The sequence below is a fragment of the Carettochelys insculpta genome, chromosome 27, assembly GCF_033958435.1.
Source record: "Carettochelys insculpta isolate YL-2023 chromosome 27, ASM3395843v1, whole genome shotgun sequence".
Taxonomy (NCBI): Eukaryota; Metazoa; Chordata; order Testudines; family Carettochelyidae; genus Carettochelys; species Carettochelys insculpta.
The window spans coordinates 12,602,641-12,623,462 of NC_134163.1; the positions used below are offsets into that span (position 1 = coordinate 12,602,641).

The 20,822-nt window shown below is 45.5% G+C and overlaps 1 protein-coding gene across 8 annotated transcripts in view; it reads right to left on the reverse strand.

The window, feature by feature from the left end:
* SBNO2 (strawberry notch homolog 2) overlaps positions 1-20,822 on the reverse strand; it is a 115,706-nt gene that overhangs the window by 23,857 nt on the left and 71,027 nt on the right. For 7 of the 8 annotated variants that reach the window (XM_074978665.1, XM_074978662.1, XM_074978663.1 and 4 more), the window contains 10 exons: positions 17,460-17,621; positions 7,703-7,795; positions 6,957-7,053; positions 6,225-6,385; positions 5,616-5,749; positions 4,529-4,619; positions 2,687-2,830; positions 1,854-1,971; positions 1,180-1,285; positions 103-256 (listed from right to left, as the gene is read on the reverse strand). In XM_074978665.1, the coding sequence (XP_074834766.1) occupies positions 103-256; positions 1,180-1,285; positions 1,854-1,971; positions 2,687-2,830; positions 4,529-4,619; positions 5,616-5,749; positions 6,225-6,385; positions 6,957-7,053; positions 7,703-7,795; positions 17,460-17,621 (1,260 nt within the window). The remainder of the gene's footprint in view (positions 1-102; positions 257-1,179; positions 1,286-1,853; positions 1,972-2,686; positions 2,831-4,528; positions 4,620-5,615; positions 5,750-6,224; positions 6,386-6,956; positions 7,054-7,702; positions 7,796-17,459; positions 17,622-20,822) is intronic. The other variant, XM_074978666.1, reaches the window with a different exon arrangement.

The window sequence follows — 20,822 nt, forward strand, 5'->3', positions numbered from 1 at the left end:
TTCACCAGCCCTCTTCTCCTCCCTCCCCACCACACGGACTTATTTTGTAGCCCTCTGGGGAGGAACGAGGGATGCTGGGGATCCACAGTAATACCAGCTCACCAGCTGTGCTGCTTTGTTGTAGACACACTCATACTGTGGATCCAGTGGGATCTCCTCTATCCTGAAAGTGACTCCAGAGAAACTGAGCTGCCTGGCAATATACATTCCGCTCACTTTCATGTCCATCGCCACGATTTCCATTGCACCAACCCCTCTGCACAAGACAAGAGGGAAAAAAAAAGACACATTTGGTTATGCAATCACTTTCCTCTGCACAGCTGCAGCAGGAGGGTTTTGGAGGGTTTTGCTATGACATCTTCAAGTCATAACAGAGCACACAATCCTGGTATCTACATAGCCAGCCTTGTCCCCACTTCACACGTGAGTGAGTCACTTCACCCTTCTGTCTTCCCATGCCCAGCTGCATACGTGACAGAAGCAGAAACAGCATCAGGTGACTTGACTGTTTATCTCCTGCTCTAACCGTTATACTGCTTTGCTTTCCTCAGGGCCTGAACATAAGAACGGCCACACTGGGTCAGATCAAAGGTCCACCTCACCCAATATCCTATCTTCCAATAGTGGTCAATGTCAGATGCCCCAGAGGGAGTGAACAGAACAGGGACTCAAAGTGATCCATCTTCCGTAATCCATTTCCAGCCTTTGACAAACAGAGGCTATGGACACCGTTCCTACCCACCCTGGCTAGTAGCCACCGATGGACCTAACCTCCATGAATTTATCTAGCTCTTTTTTGACGCTGTTGAAGTCCTGGTCTTCAGAATGCCCTTGGGCAAGAAGTTCCACAGGCCTAAAGCGCACTGCATGAAGAAAATCTTCCTCTTGTTCGCTTTAAACTGCTAACCATTAATTTCATTTGGCGACCCCTAATTGTTTTACTCTGCAGGGATATGGGCAGCTGCTGCAGCATTTAACACCCATCACTAAGTAAGTACAATGCACTCGCTGTAAGATTTGCGGGATGGCTTGGAATAGATTAGTCAGATATATTGCATATCACAACAGAGCCAGCAAGCTGCTGGTTCAAAGCCAGCGGCTGTTCCCCAACCCATACGAAGGCTGCTGCCAAATACAGGATTACGGGAAGAGAAACCAGAAAGGTCTCCCATGACCTACCTCTTTTCTATTGCATGGAGGAAATCATCAAACACTCTGAAGGGAGTTCCCTCCCCCCAGATCCCGAGCCGGCTCATGTAAATCATATTTTTTGGCTCAGAGGCACCTGTGTGAATAGAATATGCTGTTAACAAAGATACAGTAGCTATAAATAGTTTTGCCTGAGGCAACCTCTGCAAGTGATGGGCAGCAGGCCTCAAATGAACCCTCACTCTGGAGAAGTCAGAAACATATGCAAGCATTTTAAAAAGGAGATTATTGCCCACACTTCCGCAGTGCCTTTCAGCAGTGGCTTCAGGAGCTTTACAAATAGCAATCCTCATAATGCACCCACCAGGTCAGCATTGCTAGGCAGACGAATAAACAGGCAGAGGGAAGTTAAAGTAACTTGCCCACAGATCACACGGCACATCTGTGGCAGAGCCGGGAATGGAATTTCGGAGTCCTTCTTTGCAGGCCTTTGCATTAAGATGAAATGGGGGATTAGATCATCCCAGGCTTCATCACACCCTCTAGGAGGGTCCATTTCTGCAGTTCAAAATTGAATTTTACAGCTTGTGTTTTATGACCAGCTGCTTCGCAGATAGCCTGGCTGCAGAAATCTGCATGGCGAGGGCTAGAGCCCCGGGACACCTCTGCATGTTTACACCCAAGCTCTCAGGAATCACTTTTACCCGTGGCACTGGCATAGACGACCCTTGCTAGAGGCAGTTTGTTCTGAAGATCCAACACTGCTTTGCCCATTTTAGTGGAGCTGGCATTTTTGGCTTTGTGGCATTCATCAAACACAATCTACAAGGGAATGTCAGTTAAGGAGAAAGGATGTGCATTCCACTGTGGTAAAACAAATAAATATGAATGCTAGTAGCTACTGGGTGACAAGAAAAATATAATCCATCTTCTTCTAGTGCAGGGGTGGGCCAAATCAGCTCTGCGGGGGCTGCCAAGAATTTGGCCTGCCAAGAATTTCTCTCCGGCCCACCCAGCTGATTAACAGAGCACGCAAATGTGTGCTTTCAGCTGCTCCTCCCCGCACCCTGTTCCATCTGCGGCTCAGCTGCTCTGAGGATTCTCCTGCCAGCTGTGCAGAGGAGGGGGGAGTGGAAGGGAGAGGGTAGTGCTGAGATCAGGATGTTCCCCTGCCCCTGTGCCAATCCTCTGCAGAGCAGGGATGAGGGAGAGGAAGACACATAACGGAGCTGCTCCAGTACGAAGCATGGATGGTCAGTGATTCACTCAGGAGTGCGGAGCATGGGAGGAGGAAGGCAACAGGGCAGGACAAATTTCCCTGTAAGTACAGAAGGCGACTTCTCGCAGTAACTTACCCAGCAGCAGCCACACGCACAGTGTCACTGTCACACACCCGGTCTGTGCCAGGACATAGTTACTGTCACAAATACACTGCAGCAAACACTCAATCTGCGTCACAGTCTGTCTCTCACACACCAATCGTTTCTCTCTCACACTCACACGCACTGTCTGTCTCTCGGCTACTTCTCTAGGATACAACTCCGTCAAAGTTCTCCTTGCACCAGTCCAAAATCTGCTTTAACCGTGTCCTGTGCTGTCCGCCTGCCTGGCTTTCACCAATCAGAGCAGAGTAAGTGGCAAATAGGACTCCTTCTGAGGTAGCTGTGTCACCATATTTAATCTATAGGGGGAAGGAAAAAGAAAGAGGACACTTACAATGTTATTTGTGGCTCATTTTATTCTATCCCCTGCCCACATCTGAAACAGATTTGGTGACTGCAACTTTCAATGTGATGATACAGAATGTACACAACTGTGTTATCCGTATATACATACATGCACCACAGAGCCCAGGTGGGTACAGTGGTAAAGGAGATCTGCCAATAACCAGAGGTGGAAAAAGTACCCAAAAAGTTACTCAAGTAAATATGCAGCTGCTTTCACTTCTGAGTACAAGAGTCCAATAAAGATACGACGTGTCTGTGTGCAAGACCGTGTGTGTACTTTTACTCAAGTAGTTTTCCGGGGGGGGGGGGGGGGGGGGATTACCACTCAGTTGTACTTAACTACCCCACCCAACGTTTACTCAGGGAACTTTCTGGGTACTTTCCTCACCTCTGCCAATAACTGACTTCTTTAAGGTTAGTATTTGGCACAGAGATCCCATGATTATGACGGCTTTAAATTCCTAGCTATATCCCTCCCATTGTCAGCAACAGGGCACATCTGCATTCATTTTAATGAACAAAGGAAACTTTACTTAGATTTCAATTCCTTGTCTGACTGAAGTCACTTAAATCCTTTTTAATCAACAGCTTAGAATGTTTAAAATGTTTTTATTTTAAATATCCTCTTCTCTGTTTTGTTTCCTTTTTACGGGATGGCTTCCTGTTTGGCCTACAGTGTCATCAGGATTCGTCCGTAACTAAGTTAATTCTAGGAAGCAAAAAAACACCCATCAAACTGAAAAAAAAGTGCTGTCCGGAGCCCTTTTATGCACTCAATGGGACTGTAATGGCCTTACTGAAGAGGTTTTCACCACGTGCTTCTCTTGGATTTCAGTGGGAATCATGAGTGCTCAACGCATCTGAAATTCAAGCCAGAGATGTTCTGATAAACTAGCAGGCAGCTTGACCAGTTCAAGCTGGTTGTGAAGGATTCGGAGATTAGAACAGGGATATGGAAGATACTGCTAAACAACTACTGCTTAGCACCAACAGTTTCTTTTTAGTAGCAATTTAATTTTCACATCTACCTGACACTGAAACTTAAAAGATGAAGGGTAAGAGACACTAACTCAGATGGACTGAAATTAGATGCAGGTTTAGACAGTCCACTGTATGGCATATCTGGCAGCTTCTACATGGATTAGTACATCTGTCTTACTCAAGGTCAGATCAGCATGGAAGCAGCTTTGGAAAGTGTGGATTGAAGCCACTTCAGCCTTAGTCTCTGTATAATAAGGTCTTCACAATACTGATGTGCCAGGTCCAACATTTGCCATTACAAAACCGCTCCAGGAACACTGAACTCGGTGCATGTGCCGCCAGGCCCTGCCACCAGAGAGTGCACTCCCATTGGGCCACTGCGTACTTGTGCTGCAGAAATCGAAGTACCCAATGATATACCCATGTGATGCCACACTGGAGCATCACAAGCAGGTAACTATGACAGCAGAGTCTAGAGAGGAAACAGCACGGGGCAATGAAGAGAACAATAACCAGCCCCCTGACTACTGTTCTTTGTCCTACGAACGTGACAATGGCAAGGGCAGATGAGTTGCATGTTTTGCTGAGGACCACTTGACCTGCCAGCTGCCCAGTGGCGTTCCTCCTCTCTCCCTCCCCTCCAGAAAGATGTCTTGAATTCTCCTCCCTACCTTGTTTAAAGCATGCACAGGAATGTTGAGGGCATCAATATCTTTCAGGTCTCTCTCAGCATCATACTTGAGATCATTGGAGACGCTGAACCTACAAGAAAGCAGGGGAGATGGTCATTGTGAGGAGGAGACAGTCTGTACACATGCAAGTAGGAGATCGATCAGTAGTTCTGACTACTGAAACTGGAGGAGTAGTGAGTTCCCCATGCACCGCTACACAAGAGACTGCAAGAGCCTCACACCCTGAACAGGAGTAGCCGTTTGGGATAAGCCGTGCAGGGATTCTGCAGTACACACCCATCTGCTAGAGCCGCGATGGGCAACCATGAGCGGTGAGCGAACCACGTGAGTGGCCCTCATTCACTTCAGTGGACTGCAGCAACCTGCGGCCAACTGGGGTTCCACCTGCAGCCCTGTGGTCCCTCTCCGTCCTGCACCTGCACTGGGGCACTGGAGCCCTACACTACTTTGGCTCCTATCCCTGCTTCTCAGCACTTTTGGAACCACGAATTTCCTGATTCGCACTCTGTCCCCGCTCCTCCCGCTCCCTCTCAGAGCTGGAACAGCTGCGAACAGCTGATTTGTAGCAGTCCAGCTCTGGGACGGGGCGGGGGGTGAAGTGGTGATAGAGTGCAAATCGGACGAGTCGCATGCTCTGAAAGTGCTGGCAGGGAAGGGAAGGAGCAAGGAAGTGCCAACTTTCAGAGCCCCAGTGGCACATGAGGTGAAAAGGCTGGAGGTCTGAGGGCTGCAGGTGGAGCCCCATTGGCCTGCATGGGGCCCAGGGGCTGCACTCTGCCCATCACTATTCTAGAGGCTTGATTCTGCACCACACAAGTCCAGGGATTTCTCCCATTGACTTCAAAGGGAGCAGAACACACACTAGTATCCTCTCCAGTTGGTAAGTGATTCGCTTCTCTAAAATTCTTGTACTAACAGCGATTAATCCTCCCATGACCCCCGCAGCACGGAAGTGGCTTGCCCAAGGCCACACAGTGATTCAGCTACAAAGTTGGCAAGCAAGAATTTCTGGATCCTGGTGTTAAGTTCTTGCTCCCAGCTTTTACCCTAAGTAAGGGAAACTTACCAGAGTGATTTTTTTCTCCCCTTCAGATAATTCTCAAAGATGATCCCGGCAACTGTCCTGCCTTTTCCAACCCCAGCACCGTCTCCAATGAGGAACCCAGCTCGCTGCCCATTGGGTAGTAAAACTTCATGTTGCTGCAAATTCAAAACCAGAATTATGAATTAACCCTCATTTGCCCTTTGCTAGTGCCCGCAGGGTTCAGAGCGCCTCACTAATCAACCTGCACAACTCCCAAAGAGGCTGCTCCAGCACACATCTAAAGGTTAAGTAAAATGAAGCCGGAGACTTAAGGGACAACACAGTGACAGAGCAAAGAATAGGTCCCCAGGGCCTGATCCTCAGAAATGCCGAGCACCCACAACTCTGGTTGATATCAACGGGAGCTAAGAGCACCTGGCACCTTTGAAAATCAGGTGCCATGAGGTTTCATTCCCAGTCCCCTTGCTTTAGGCAACGCTCCTGTACAAGACATTTAAAATCCGTGTCCAGACCCAAAGCTTCCAATCTCTGCTTTCTACAAGAGGCTGTTCTGGAACTCATCTGAACCTCTTATCCAGGATGGATTATAATACCCACAAAAGAGAGGTAAGCAAGGTAGACCTGATGTACCTGACAGGCATAAACAATAGCCTCCAGCTGTAGTGCAGAGAGTAACCCGTTGTCAGCAACTGAGCTCGGAAGGGAAAGGGTATAGGTAATATCAGGAGGGGGAACGCTGGAGAGAGTGCTTGTTTCAACCACCCGGTCTGGGTGCTGCTTCCCAATCTTAGCTGGAAGGGAGACAAAGGAAACAGTCAAACAACTGGTGTTTGCACGTCTACAGAGAATTTCACCGATGGACCTCAAGGCACTTCACGAATATCCATTAAATCTCCCAGTAGCTGAGTGCTAAGTACTGTCAACAGAGGCAAAGAGATTAAGTGATTTCCCCAAGGCCATGGCTGGCCAAGAGCAGAGTGAATAGAATAAAGAGGTCCTGACTATGTGTTTATTTTTACCACTGCACTTTGCCCCCTTGGGAAAATGACTCCTGGGGATCCCCCCATATCACCAGTCCCCTTTTTTAGGAGAAAATGTAGACTGCAGATCATCCACTCCACCCCCTATAAAGATCAACGGCCAGGTCCGCTGCTAAGACTCTACAAAGAATGGAACCGCATACAGGCTCCTGTAAACCAGCCTGCAAAGCTTACCACACATATATGCATGCAGGGGACTGCAACGCAACAGCACTGCTCTCACTGGCAGAAAACAGGGGATATTAGGCTGAGCAGCAAGGACTCCAAAGACAGCTTCCCACATCTGACAGCAAGGCAAACAAACAGTTGCCAGGCCACTCACATTTGGATGGTACATAATCTGCATAGGTCTCCGCATGCCCCAATTCCTCCGTTTCTTCCTCATCCCCTTCGTCATCCTCCTCTGCCTGAGTCTGCGACTGAAATTAACAACGATACTGAATGAACACTCACGTCCCACAGAACTTTGGAAACTGGTGGAATTAGGTATGTGCCAAGTGCAATTGTTTAAATCGCCCCATCCCGAACGTGCAAACTTGCCCCTCAACTGCAACTCATCTCCCTGATCTAACACAGCGCACAAAATGAACGGACTGAGGGGGTCTCTCCCATGTGCTCCAGCAAGCGCACTGCAAGACAGCTTCAGAGCCCACTCCACACTGCATCAGGAAGCAGTGCTGAGAGACGTTTCTCGCAAGGTTTGGCTGGCCTCTGTTAGCAGGTCCCACCAGCTCCAACGTGAGCTACACAAGCGATTGAAACCCGTTCAGAACACAGCATGGTCCCGCCTACGGCGGGTGGCAAAACCACATCATTTTTAACCAGAAGAGCCTTTAAATACCATTCATTAATGAGGTTCAGAGCTTTGTTGGGGAGAAACAAGACATTCCTCTCTCAGATCTGAGAGACTTCAAGAGGGAAATTTACAACTCAACAGTGGAAGGGAGATGGCTAGACAACTTGCTTCTTCAATCTTGGCTTTTCCAGGGGAGGCTTTTCGCCAGATCTTTTTTGCCCATATCTAGTTAAGAGCGTGGAGTCCAACTGCAGACAGATGCTCTTCCTCACCTGATAGCTTATGAGGAGTGGGGTGCTTGGGGGAGCAGCAAAATGGTTTTCCAAACTTTCTAAGCCTGTGAAGGGTCGGTTGGGAGAGAACAGCTGGAAGAGAAAAGACAACATCTGAGAGAGCAGCCGCAATGCCCATCCATCCAAATCCATAAGCGACAGGTCATGAAGGGAGAGCACCAAACCAATCCACTTTTGCCGTGTGCTCCGGACTGAGGTATTAGTGACTTGATTTAGGAAGTAGATGAATTTTTTGAACACTCTGATTCCTCTGCCAAGCTGTATGCGTCTCACACACGCTGCAGAAACATCTTACGGGGATATTTTCCCATGGAGAGTGATACCATTTTGTGTGGGCATGCAGAGGTGGGAAGAGTGAGCATGTGTTTCCTTCCATGACACACACTTGCCTGCAAGATGGCAATCCATCACTGTGACAATGTCGAACACCAGTACGTGTGTTAAAACAGGTCAGCTTGAAATACCACGCTTGCCTTCAAACACTGACTGCCTCAGGCCATAGCCTCATCTTTAATAGGTTGTGCTTATTCACTCACTTTCCCCTCACATTAATGAGTTACATGCATAAATCCTGCCACTTTCAGAGGATTTATAAGTCAAGAGTCCCTTTCAACATCTGGCTGGTGTTCTCAAGGGCACTGAGAGTTCTTTCTGCAGGGGGAATGATTAAAATTGATCTGTGTTCATGAACAGAGGGCTGCTTTCCTAGCTGTCTTGGAAGCAGCTCTTTAGACACCTGCTGTCGTGCACCCAAAACATTCTGGTTTAAGACTCTCAGGTGCCGCTATAGTTCTTCTCTGTGCGTCCTGCTCAGTGGGATCGTTCTGAACTGGGAACTCAACCAGGACCCTGGGAGTCATCAACCAAAGGGATGACACGACAGTATGAGATGACTGGAGATCTCGGGATGAGAAGTGCTATCATAGCTCATTATTGTAGTAAAAAGCAGCACATTACAGCTAATAAAGGTTCTGAGGACTCTTCCAGCCAGGAAGACACAAATGAAGAGAACCTTTGTCAGGCTCTGTGGTACCGAAATAGTACTGGAATTTCCTGAAAGGAACAACAAAGTCAAGCTGGGAGTCCAAAAGTAATCAACTGCTCCACAAGCACCACTCCTTCAAAATTACAGCTGGAGGTGGGTGCCAAGCCTATCCAGACAGACACCCGGCAAAGACAGAGGGGAACCACGGGAAGGCCATAAATAAACACTCAGTAATTATTTACTTTAAATAAAGAGTGGAGGGGGGCGGGGGAGAAAACAACCTCCATTACTGGAAGTCTGAGTCAGATTTACCAGAAGAGATGTTTTCAGTGCCATAAAATCTGGAGAGCAGGTGAAATACCTCAACCTGCCATCCTAACCGAATACAAAAGTTTCTGCCCAGCCACTGGAAAAGCCCCTGATCTCCCCATTCCATGGGAAAGGAAGGACAGAGTATCTTCAGGCTCTGACAAGGAAAGATGGCTCTGTTGCAAAGATAACCTAGATCTTTCCTTGACTCACGGCATCTCCAATGTCTAAGCTCAGATATACCAAGGTAGTGGTTACAGACACCTCGCACTGGCACCAGTGTTCCCTCTAACGGCACAATACATTTTGTTATGTACACTGAGGCATGTACAGATGTGCTTCATCCACAGAAACACATGCTGCTGCCTGTGAACAGCTGTGGGTGCTCTGCCAATCAACTGACCAGCATTTGACTCTCTACTGAGTGACTGCCCAAGTGCTCAGCTTACAGGGAACACTGACCGGCACCCTTGATCTTCATCACACGTGGAACAGTGTCCTAAAGAAAGTGGCAGTTCTGCTGCTGCTTGGGGCATTTAATAATAACTGGTAGATATGAAATAAAGCAGCAGAAATGTAGCACTTTAAAGGTTAACAAAATGATTTACTTGGTGATGAGCTTTCATGGGACAGACCCACTTCATCAGATCAATTTCATTTCCAATACAGACTGACACTTATAAGTACAGAGGACCAAAAAAAAAAAATTGCAATAAAAACTGATAAAGAGGATTGAAAGAAGGGGGTGAGGGTGGGAGGATGTTAATTATCCTGTCTGAGATAATTACAGGCATCAAAGGAAGGGAAGCAGTTCTTGTAACGTGTGAGGTAATTGACGTCTCTGTTCATACCGCGTGTTAATGTGTCGAATTTGAGTATGTACTCTAACTCACAAATCTCTTGCTCTAATCTGTTGTTAAATTCTTTTTGTTCCAGGACACAAATTCTCAGGTCTTTAACAGAATGGCCCACTTCACTGAAGTGTTCACTGACCGGCTTATGTGTATTGATGATAGATATGAAGTTGAACTGGATGATCTAACAGGCCAGTTCCAATTCTGATTTCCACAATCCCTCCCCTTTTGTATTCTGATCAACCCACCAGGTCACTCCATTCTTTAACATATGTTCCATGTAGACTTAAACACCGTGTGTAAAAGACATATACTCCACATGTAAGAACAGAGAGAAGAATGCAAGAGAGATGCTCACTTAACAAGACAACTGACAGTTACATAACTGAATAGTCATTCTATCCATTTTTTCCCTCCTTGCCTTATTTCCCTTGTTGTACCTGTTTTGCTAACACGGCATTACAAATTGAAATTGTCAGTTGACTTTGTTGTGAGCAAGAGAACAAAAAGCAATTCTTCTGCTCTGCTCTGCTCTGCATTGATTACGCCTCAACTGGAGTACCGTGTCCAATTCCGGGCCCCATATTTCAGGAAGGATATGGAAAAATTGGAAAGGGTCCAGAGAAGAACAACTAAAATGATTAAAGGTCTGGAAAATATAACCTGTGAGAGAAGACTAAAAGAAATGGGTTTGTTTAGTTTGGAAAAAAGAAGGCTTAGAGGGGGACATGATAGCTGCTTTCAAGTACCTAAAAGGTGTTAGGTGGAGGAGGAGGAGGAGGGAGAAAAATTATTCTCCTTAGCCTCTGAAAATAGGACAAGAAGCAATGGGCTTAAATTGTAGCAAAGAATATTTATATTAGACATTAGGAAAATTTTCCTAACTGTCAGGGCGGTTAATTACTGGAATAAATTGCCTGGAGAGGTTGTAGAATCTCTATCATTGGAGACATTTAAAAACAGGTTAGATAAATATCTAACAGGAATGATACAGATGGTGCTTGGTCCTGCCTTGAGGGCAGGGAATTGGACTTGATGACCTCTTGAGGTACCTTCCAGTTCTAGTGTTCTATGATTTTACAACTCTTTTCTGCATAAATATCAGTCCTATGGGCCTGGCTGGGAGGAAGGTTTTCATGTTTAAAGAAGTGCCTTGAATGATCAACATTAGTAAAATGCACGGACAGACTGATAAAACTCCAGCTGCAGACTTTAAAGGGTTAATCATTGCATTACTGGTTTGAAGAACTCTAGGGGGTTCTTTAGTGATGGCTGCAAGAAAACATATGCAATGGAAATAAGTATGTTTAAATGACATTTCACAATCCTATTACAAATGACCCAACTGTGTTTTGTCTGCTGAATACCTATGGTATTGTGCTGGGTGGTTTTCCTTCCCCCTGTCCCTGTTCCCGAAATGATAAAACAAAAGTAACATGTTGTTATAAATCCTTCTTCCCCCTAGTAGTTGTAGCATCTTATCTGGGATGGGCAAATGGTCATACACATTTGAATGAAGTTGTGCATACAGCATATGGAATCAGAGTTTGTCAGTGAGGCTTAAAAATGTAGCACCTGTGAAGTATTTCCCAAACTGTCTTCTGAGTGAGCGAGTACATTTCCCCCACCAGCGTGCCTTCTAATTTTTAATATCCCTGGGAGAAATAAATTTTATTATGTGCACTGAGGCACGTGTGAATATGCACCACCAGTAGAAACACATGATCTGGGCTGTGGGTGCTCTGCTAATCAGCAGGGCAGCACCTCCCCGAGCATTCAGCTTACAGGGAATACTGTCCCCCATTACAAGGCAACAGATGTAAAACTGAAAAAAAGGAAATGATCTTTACATAACCTATTGTTAGCTTGTGGAACTCCCTGACACATGACATCACTGACGCAGAGATCTTAGTGAGATTTTAAAGAAGATTAAGTACAAGGAGAATTCTACTGCTATGTAAATGTAATAAAAAATAAAAGTTCAAACTCATGTTTCAAGGCATAAACAAATAGGGATTAGGAAGAAGTTTCCACTAATTATTCCAGAATAGCATCAGAGGTATAGCCGTGTTCGTCTGTATCACAAAAACACGAGAAGTCCTGTGGCACCCTACAGACTAACAGATGCCAGGCTTCTTCCTGCACCTGTCTCTGAAGCACCGAGTCCTAGTCAGTGCCACAGATAGCCCTGAACAACTAGGATGCAACTTGCAAGACCAGAGGGCAAGCTGGAACATGGGACATATTAAAAGAGGATGCAGACTGGTACAGCCTCACGAGCCTTCACTTGTAAAATTTCCAAGTTATCACATAAGACATGGTGAGCTTTGAAGGCAAACAATGAAACAAGTGTCCTAACAAAGTTTCATGGCTCTTCCATGGGAACAGGTCAAAAAAAGTGGGTCAAACAAAGAATGGCCATACTAACGCATCAGTAACTTCAGTGCATCCGAACTAGAAGCCTGTGGTCCCTGCAGGTATTTCTCTTTGATTAAAAACAACTCAACCCTTCCTTTCTCCTCAATTTTCGGTGCTCCAGGTTCCAACTTATCCAGAGTTACCCCTCTATCTATGGCTACGTCTACACTACAGGGGATAAAACAGATCAAAACAAAGTGGAATAAAATCACCATACCAACACTGATTAAGGACCAAGTCAGATTGAATTACTCCTGACATCACACCAAAAGCTCATCTTTATAGTGCAGCTCTGTGTTAAGGCCGAATTTGGCTATACAAAAGCAAAAATGTCTGCAATCTTATGGAATACAAGTATTATTGAGGTTTGATTATTGACATGCTGTTATCCTAAAACAATCACACAAGCCATGTAACAAGCTTGCAACATACGCTGAGCGTTAAAATTAGATCTTTTGCCTCATGGCCTTGCAATACATCACTGGCTTGCCTTCTTTAAGATAAAGAAAGTCTCCAGTGAAAATTTATTAGATTAAAAAAAAAAGAATGCTATGCCACTCACCGCTGTCTCTCAGGTGATTTTGCTGCGAATTATAGCCCATGTAAAAATGAAATTGAAATCCTGGTGCTGCATGTACTAAACTAACTTGTTCCCTCAGGAAATGCAGGGAATAATCAATTAAAAAGCCCTCCAAATACAAACAGCAAAGATAATACGACATTCAAAACTAGCTATTTCTTCTGCAAGGAAATCACTGACAAACGGCGCTCCACTGAGTTAATTGTCCTGGTATGAACCAGTAAGTGTGGAGGAAGGTGATAGGTCAGGGAGGTAATTTTAGTTGGCAGACAGGAAGATACAAAGGGCAGCATGCAGTAGCAACAGTAACTATTTGTTCTGTTATGACAAAAGAGAATTAGTTTCACACACCTAAGAAATATTATCTGCTCCGCTCTTGCTTTCTTTGTGCTGCTCAACATGTCACTATGGTACATTTTATACATATACATCAGAGGGCTTTTTACTTGTCAAATCCTGAACATTGCCGATGTGTTTAGAAAACACACACTGTTAGGAGCTAGTCTTAACAGTGTTTTAAGCAGCCATTTAAAAGCAAATAAAAGAATGGCCATAATAATGCATCGATAACTTCAGTTTATCCAAACTATAAACCTATGGTCCCTGCAGATATCTCTTTGATTAAAACAACTCAGCTCTTCCTTTCGCCGCAATCTTTCGGTGCTCCAGGTTCCAACTTGTTCAGAGTTACCCCCCATCTATGGCTATGGCTACACTATAGTGATCTGTAGACAGAAGAAAACTTCAGTCGACAGATCGCAGCCAGACTGCCAAGCAGATTGAAAGAGCGATCCGGTCTTTTGACAGAGAGAGGCCGGACTGCTTGGCTGCTCTCTTGACAAAATAGCCAACCAGAAGCTCAGCAGACAGGCCTGCCCGGCGTCCTGGAAGCCCCGTCTGTCGACAGAGCGCCCCCCCCAACCCCAGAATGTCCAAACTGGCTTTCTGTGGGCAGAATCTGTAAACAGAGCAGTTCTGCCTCATGGAGGAGTGGCAGAACACTGTCAACAAAAGTGCCACGTTCTGTCGATTTACTGTTGACAGAACGCCTTGGGAATGGGGAGGTTCCCCGGGTTCTGTCGACAAAACTCTCTAGTGTAGACACAGCCTATTTTTGGCTCCATCTGTATGTGAATCTCCCGCTCGTCTTTGCGTTCCTGAGCTTGCATGAATACTAATAGCAGCGTAGAGTACGAACCCACGTGAAACCAGTAGGTATGCGTCAGAGTTCCCATTTTAAGACCTGAGCAGACTACCAGATTATCTAGGTTGACCACCTGGATATCACCAGCCACATGAAACCCAAGACTGAACATAGAAAACACACTTTAGATACAGCCTTAGATAAAACTGTGCATCTCCCATTACCACAGTAGCTGAGTACCTTACACTTCATGTATTTCTCCTCAGAGCCCGTCCGGGAGGCACCACAGTGCTATTCTCTCCAATTCACAGATGGGAAAGCTGAGGCACAGAGACTGAGTGAATTGTCCACTCTAGTAGAGTAGGAACTGAACCCAGGTCAGTGCCGTAACCACTGGATCATCCTTCCTCAACCCTAACCTGAAATTAGTTCTAGATCATCATCATTCAGAAATGGAATCCTGTCACGAATGAATGCTTGTAAAGGGTTAAACCCAGAGAGCGTGGGTTTTCTACTGGCAAGCAACCAGCTGAGCCAATAGGGAGAGAGAGGGGGATTTTTAAATTGAAGCAGCTACCTGCTGAGGAGTATTTCTTGTGTGGCCAGAGGAGAGAAACACAGTGATGTTTAAGCCTGACCAGGGTTAAGGAATTCAATAAATATCCAGGCCACAAGAAGATCTGGGCATAGAGATAGCTAAGTAGAAAGGAAATGTTTAGTCAGATGTGAGTAGGTTATTTTTTATTTTAGGTTTCGTGCAGGACTTGTTAGGCTGGCTGATGCACCTCCTAGACACCACCTTTTAAACTGAATCCCAGGGAAGTAACACTTTGTGCTTTAACCTACTTTTGTTAGTTGCTCTGTAACACCCACCAACCAAGTATGTTTTATCAAGTAAATCTTTGGTTTTGTTAATAGATCACTTTTTTAAAAGGCAATAATTTGATTCCTGTGTCCCAGAGAAGTGCCTGCGTATATGCACACCTAAGACTGAAAAGTCAGCCATCAGAGCGCAGCTTAGTTTCTTCCTCTGTTTTCAAGCTCTCTCCTAAGTGAGGTTTAAGAGCTTGGGGTTTTCTCACTTGGGTGGTGGCAGCTACCTCCCAGGGTCAGGGAATCTGCAGCCTTGGCTAGCTTTTAAGCAGAAGTAGATAGAGGCAAGGTATTGTTAAGGTATTTAGTGGGTCCCAACCTTCTGCACCTGGAGTGTCAGAATGGAGACCAGCTTTGACAAATCCCAAAGCAGACGCCACAAGTTCCAAGCTGTGACAATCATCTCTTCATCAGTCACTAAGCATATGTGAGACAAGTAGTCTGACAGGCAGCCAGTCTAACAACATACTCACAAGTATATCTGAAAATGAACCAAACAACGTAGCAGCTAAAAACACGACAACCCTGGAACCTGATGGTAAGCCAAGCACGGACTCGCTGGATTGTCACCTGGAGGTCTCATTCATTGTTTTAAAGCAGTGGTGGGCAACCTCCAGCCCACTGGGGTTCTATGTGTGCCCCACAAGATGTATTTTCCACTGTTCCCCCTGCACTGGGTTGCCAGATTTTGTTGGTTTTCGTCCGCAGAGGTTTTTTTTTTTTCCTACCAGTATTACACAGTGACACTTGCATAAAGGAAGGGCATGTGGTCAGGTGCGTGCTGATTGCCCACAACACTGTGAGAGCCGTGCCCTCTGCATCCAAACAAAGTGCTGCTACGGTTCAATCGGCACATGCTGCAAATTCCAGTTACGCAAAACTGTCCTATCCTGGGAGACCATCTTGGTTACAACCACCTTGAGGCCCACTGGGATGAATGAGGACCACTCCTGCAGCCCACTCGCTAGCCTAGGTCAGTGTTTCTCAACCAGGGGTACGTGCACCCTTGGGGGTACACTGAGATCTTCCAGGGAGTACATCAACTCATCTAGATATTTGCCTAGTTTTAAAACACTAATAAAGTCAGTACAGCCTAAAAATTCACTGAGACAATGACTTGTTTCTATTGCTTCATATGCCTTATGCTGAAATGTAAGTACAGTATTTCATTCCAATCATTTATCTGATAATTAGATGGTAGAAAGTCAGCAAGTTTTCAGTAGTCTGCTGGGATAGTTTTATATATTTTTGTAAGTAAGTAGTTTTTAAGTGAGGTGTAAGTTGGTGGTATGCAGAACAAATCATCTGACTCCTGAAAAGGGTTCAGTAATCTGGAAAGATTGAATGGCACTTGTTTCAAGACCTCAGATTACCTTAGGACCATGTTTCTCTACTGGTCGTACATGAACCCTTAGGAGTACGCAAGAGACGTCAGGAGGTACTGATATATACATATATATTTTTAAAAAGGGGGTACTTTATTAAAAAAAAAAGTGGAGAAACACTGACCTAGGTTACCCCTCACTGTTTTAAAGGGGTGAGGGATTCCAATTTTCCACGTGGATCGGTAAGATAGCAAACAAAGGACAATGGCTTATTGGGAAACCGGAAATGCAGGGTAGAGAGCACTGACTACAAAAGCAGAACTAGAGAGTCGTCACATTTTTATTCTGCCAGTACAATTCCTCCCCAGCACAAGTCACTGATGCCAGGATATACGTTAATAAACGAGCATTACTAATGAACTGGATTGAAAGAAGGGAGTGGGATGTTGGTTAATGGGCATCCACACTAAAAACTAGTATCAAAGGAGTAGCCGTGTTAGTCTGTATCTGCAAAAACAATGAGAAGTCCTATGGCACATTACAGACTAACACATTATTTGGAGCATAAGCTTCCATGGACAAAGACCCACTTCGTCAGATGCGTCTGTTAGTCTACAAGGTGCCACAGGACGACTTCTTTTTACTAAAAACTAGTGTGTTCCGTGGCTACCCTCAAACCAAATACAGGGTTTGAATTTTGCTGCTGTCACAAACGAAGAAATATTTGCCATGGAAAAGTAATGCCTGACAGACAAAGGCTCAATGTATCGTAAAAGGCTCTAACAAACATTTCTAATGAGCTCAACACAATGCATGGTATCTACCCTTCATATGAGCAGCTTAGTGGCTGCATGTCGTATGTACACGCGTGCACTGTGACGCTGACCATACCTGCCTCGGCCAGGCTGTTGGGAGGTGACACTGTGCTGTGACAGAGTGCCAAGTATTATTTACAGGCACGTTTCCACATCCCACCGATTTCAACTGACTGTGGCAGTGCAACAGGTGCAATGGAGGAACCAGAATGAAAAGGGTTCAAAATCAGGGACCCAACCTTTTTTAAGAAGGGGCCCTGAAAAATGTCATTACAATGTCCACAGTCCTCCCTGAGACCCTGCATCAGCCCTGCTGGCAGCAGCACTTCCTCTGGGCTGTTCTACCCCTAGTGGATTTCCTAATTCCTCAGATAGGTCTTTGCCAAGAATGCTCCAAGACCAAGCCTCTGAGGGGAGAGGGACTTTCACTGACCTCTATTTGGTTCTGTTGTGAGGTGTTTATATCCCATATTGTTGGCACATGGTTCAGACTGTCGGCGGGCAGGAAGTCCTGAGCATCGGCGATGTCCGAGAGGGAGTCCGCAGGGGAGGAGAAGAGGGAGTTGTTGGAAAGCTCATCGAGGTATGAAGAATCCTGAAAAGGAGGAAAAGAAACAAAAAAGGACTAGGTTATAGGAGATGGTAAGAAAGTTCTTCAAAGTTCTGTCTTGCACTCACACATGCGGGCTGAGTTTAACAGCATAATAATAAATAGATAGCTTCTTACACCCCCACTCCATGGCTCTTAGCGGTGAACTGGGAAACCATGACAGCTGCTCAGAGCAACTGGGTTAGAATCGATAATCCCAGTTTCTTGATGCAGTAGGAAAAAGTGCTGGTGCAATATACAGTAGAGCAAGTTAGACTATTTGCAAAGCTCAGATTTTTATGCTCCAAGCACACAGAGCAGTAAGACGGGATCAAAGGGCAGCACCAGCCACCTTGATTTTCATGTTCAATAATAAAAACTGAGCACTAGTTATAGGTACCAGATCTAAACTCCAAAGTCCTCTGTGTATCCACAAAATGGGTATAACAAGACCTCTAACTATTCTCCCATTCCAACATGAGACCACCTATAAACTATTATTTGTATTACAATAGCACCTAGAAGCCCTAGTCAATATCAGAACCCTATTGTGCCAGGTGCTGCATCAAAATTTAGCAAGATATAGTCCTGCCCCAAAAAACTTACAGTTTAAGCAGACAAGTCAAAGGGAAGATTATCATCCCCATTTACAGCTGGGAAACTGAGGCCCAGAATGATGAAGTGATTTGCCCATGGCCATGAAGAGTGTCTGTGGCAGAACTAAGACTAGAAGGCAGGTCTCCTGAATTCCAGTCCAGTGCCTTGTCCACAAGAACCCCCTCCCTCAAGCTGGATCAGCAGCAGGCCCCTTTCAGTTCAAGGATCAGTCTCCATGCTTAATCATTCCTTGGTGCCTCTGCTGGGACTAACTCCGATAGCTCTGCTTAGTATTAGTTCAGGTATGATGGTTTGACACATCCTGGTCACTAAAATCACGGAGGGAAAAGCCCATCTTCTGTTTACCCTCCAAAGCAATTTATTTTCAGGTGTTGGGCTGTGCTGTCCAGTTCCCAAATGGAGAACTGGCAGCGATCTAGAGGGTTGGGGGATGGATCAATAGGATTCTTTGGTCTCTACCATGACAAGTCTGCCAATGTAAACAGCTTGCTGTTTCTTCGGGGAGGAGTTAAACTTGTAGACATGCTAACAATTTTGGCCCTTCCCCACTGCTAGGACAGACAACCAAATGTTCGTGGTGGCTCCCCAGTGTGACTGGCAAAAGGCCTCTGAGAGGAGGAGTCTTTGTACTTAATTTCCAGTTACAGGCTTGTTTTCTACTGACCTAGCTGCAGAATAGGACGGCAGCCAAAAGATTTTAAAGCCCTTTACCCTTGGGTTATCCCTGAGGGTTTCTGGCCAGGAACTAGGGGAAAGCTCCCTCCCGCTAGCTATTTCAAGTGATTTTTTTGCATTATCTGAAACCAGCAGGACTCTTCCTTTCATTCCTCTCCCAGCTGATGTCTGATTTGGCTCCCTGTAGCTACGCTGGGTAGGTCCAGTAGCCAGCAACTGTGCAAAAGCACAGACATGCTTAGCCCAGTACACAAAGTAAGAGAAGCTGTGGAAATGGTGAGTAAATGGAAGATTACTGAAGCACTGATGGGACACAATAAGCTGACTAATGGAGATGGGGTAGTGATTACAATGTATTTTTATGGCTTGTCTACACTTATGGGGGTGGGGGAGGAAGCACTGGGGCAATCAATCACCTGGGGGGTTGATTTAGGGGGTCTAGTGAAAACCCACTAAATCAATCCCTGATTGTTCTCTCATACTCCACCACAACAAGAAATGTAAAGGAAGTCGTTTCTCCTGTCGACCCCCAATAGTGCAGACCCTGTGGTAATTCGACCAAAGGCACAGTGACTCCAGCTATGGTATTCATGTAGCTGGAGTTGTGTATATTAGGCTGACTTTGCCCCATTGAATAAAACTGCTCCTAGACTGGCAACTCCCAGTCTGATTAATCTTTCCCATTCAGGGTTAATTTGTGTTAATGCATTGCTCTGATCAGTCCTCCTCCCCAAGAAGGGAAGCTCAGGAGCCCATTTAAGCTTTTGATAGTCCCGTAACTGCCTTCTGGGTCACTGGGCACCGGACATTTTTAAAGAACAAAGTCAGCATCTGGGTTTGTCACACGGAATTAAACAGTCTCTAGAAGTAAGAGTCACACTCTTGGGCAACAACAAGGAAAGTAGCTGGGTATTTCCTACCCTTAACATGCTGCTCCTTGACCAGACATGACAAGACAAGATGTCCCTTTGGAACTGCTCCATATCATAGGAATAGGCCTCCACGTGTGCCCTGATGTACAGAGGTGTTCTAGATCTGCCGGCTACAGAATGGGAACTAAAATCTAAAGGGAGCATGAGGCCAAGTTCTACAACTGCTCCCACTTAACTGAAGAACTGCAGAACATTCAATGTACTGAAGCTAGAGTTACTCATACTCTGAAGATATTTTTAGATTAACTTCTCCCTCCCAATGTCTGTCACCTTCAAATCTCCCACCTAATTCCAAGCCCCCACGACAGCAGCTGCTGAGCATTCCAGCGTTCCACACTGTCAAAACATGTCAAGTCACCTCACTTCTCGTCGTCTTTCCCCCCTCTCACTTTTGAAAACAAACGCTACTGGCATATAGCAGACTTCATACCTGCTGCTTGGGCCCACCCTCAAAATCCAGCCTCCCGTACTAGATCTGCTATCCTGAAAAGAACCAGAATGTGGACCTTGGAGAATTTAATTTATGGAAGTGAAACTCTGCAACAATTGTTGTGTCTGTTCCGGGGCACTGCAACAAGTAGTGTGTGAGAACTCTTCTGTACCAGCTGTTCCAGGTATTTAACACATCACTGTATGGTGAAAGGTTAAGAAATAGCTTTCAGAGTACCATTTGCGTACATGATCCTGTCCTCCAAAGTAAAACTGCACCAATCTTACATGGCTCAGTGATTTTGTAGATGTTACTCTCAGAAGCTAATGAGCAGCTCTTGTGCTTTCCTACTTGTCTAAGAGCACCTAGGATATTTGGGACCTGTGGTAATATAAATAAGTGAGGGGAGAGATTTTTACATCTTTCCAGTCCAGAAACCCAAAGTTATTATAGTTGTGGGATCTGCCTTTGTTCTGCCGCATGGGGAGAAGAACAGCCATGGCTGAAGTAGCCAGTCCTGAGACAGGGCTGTGCTAGTTACAGTCAGATCAA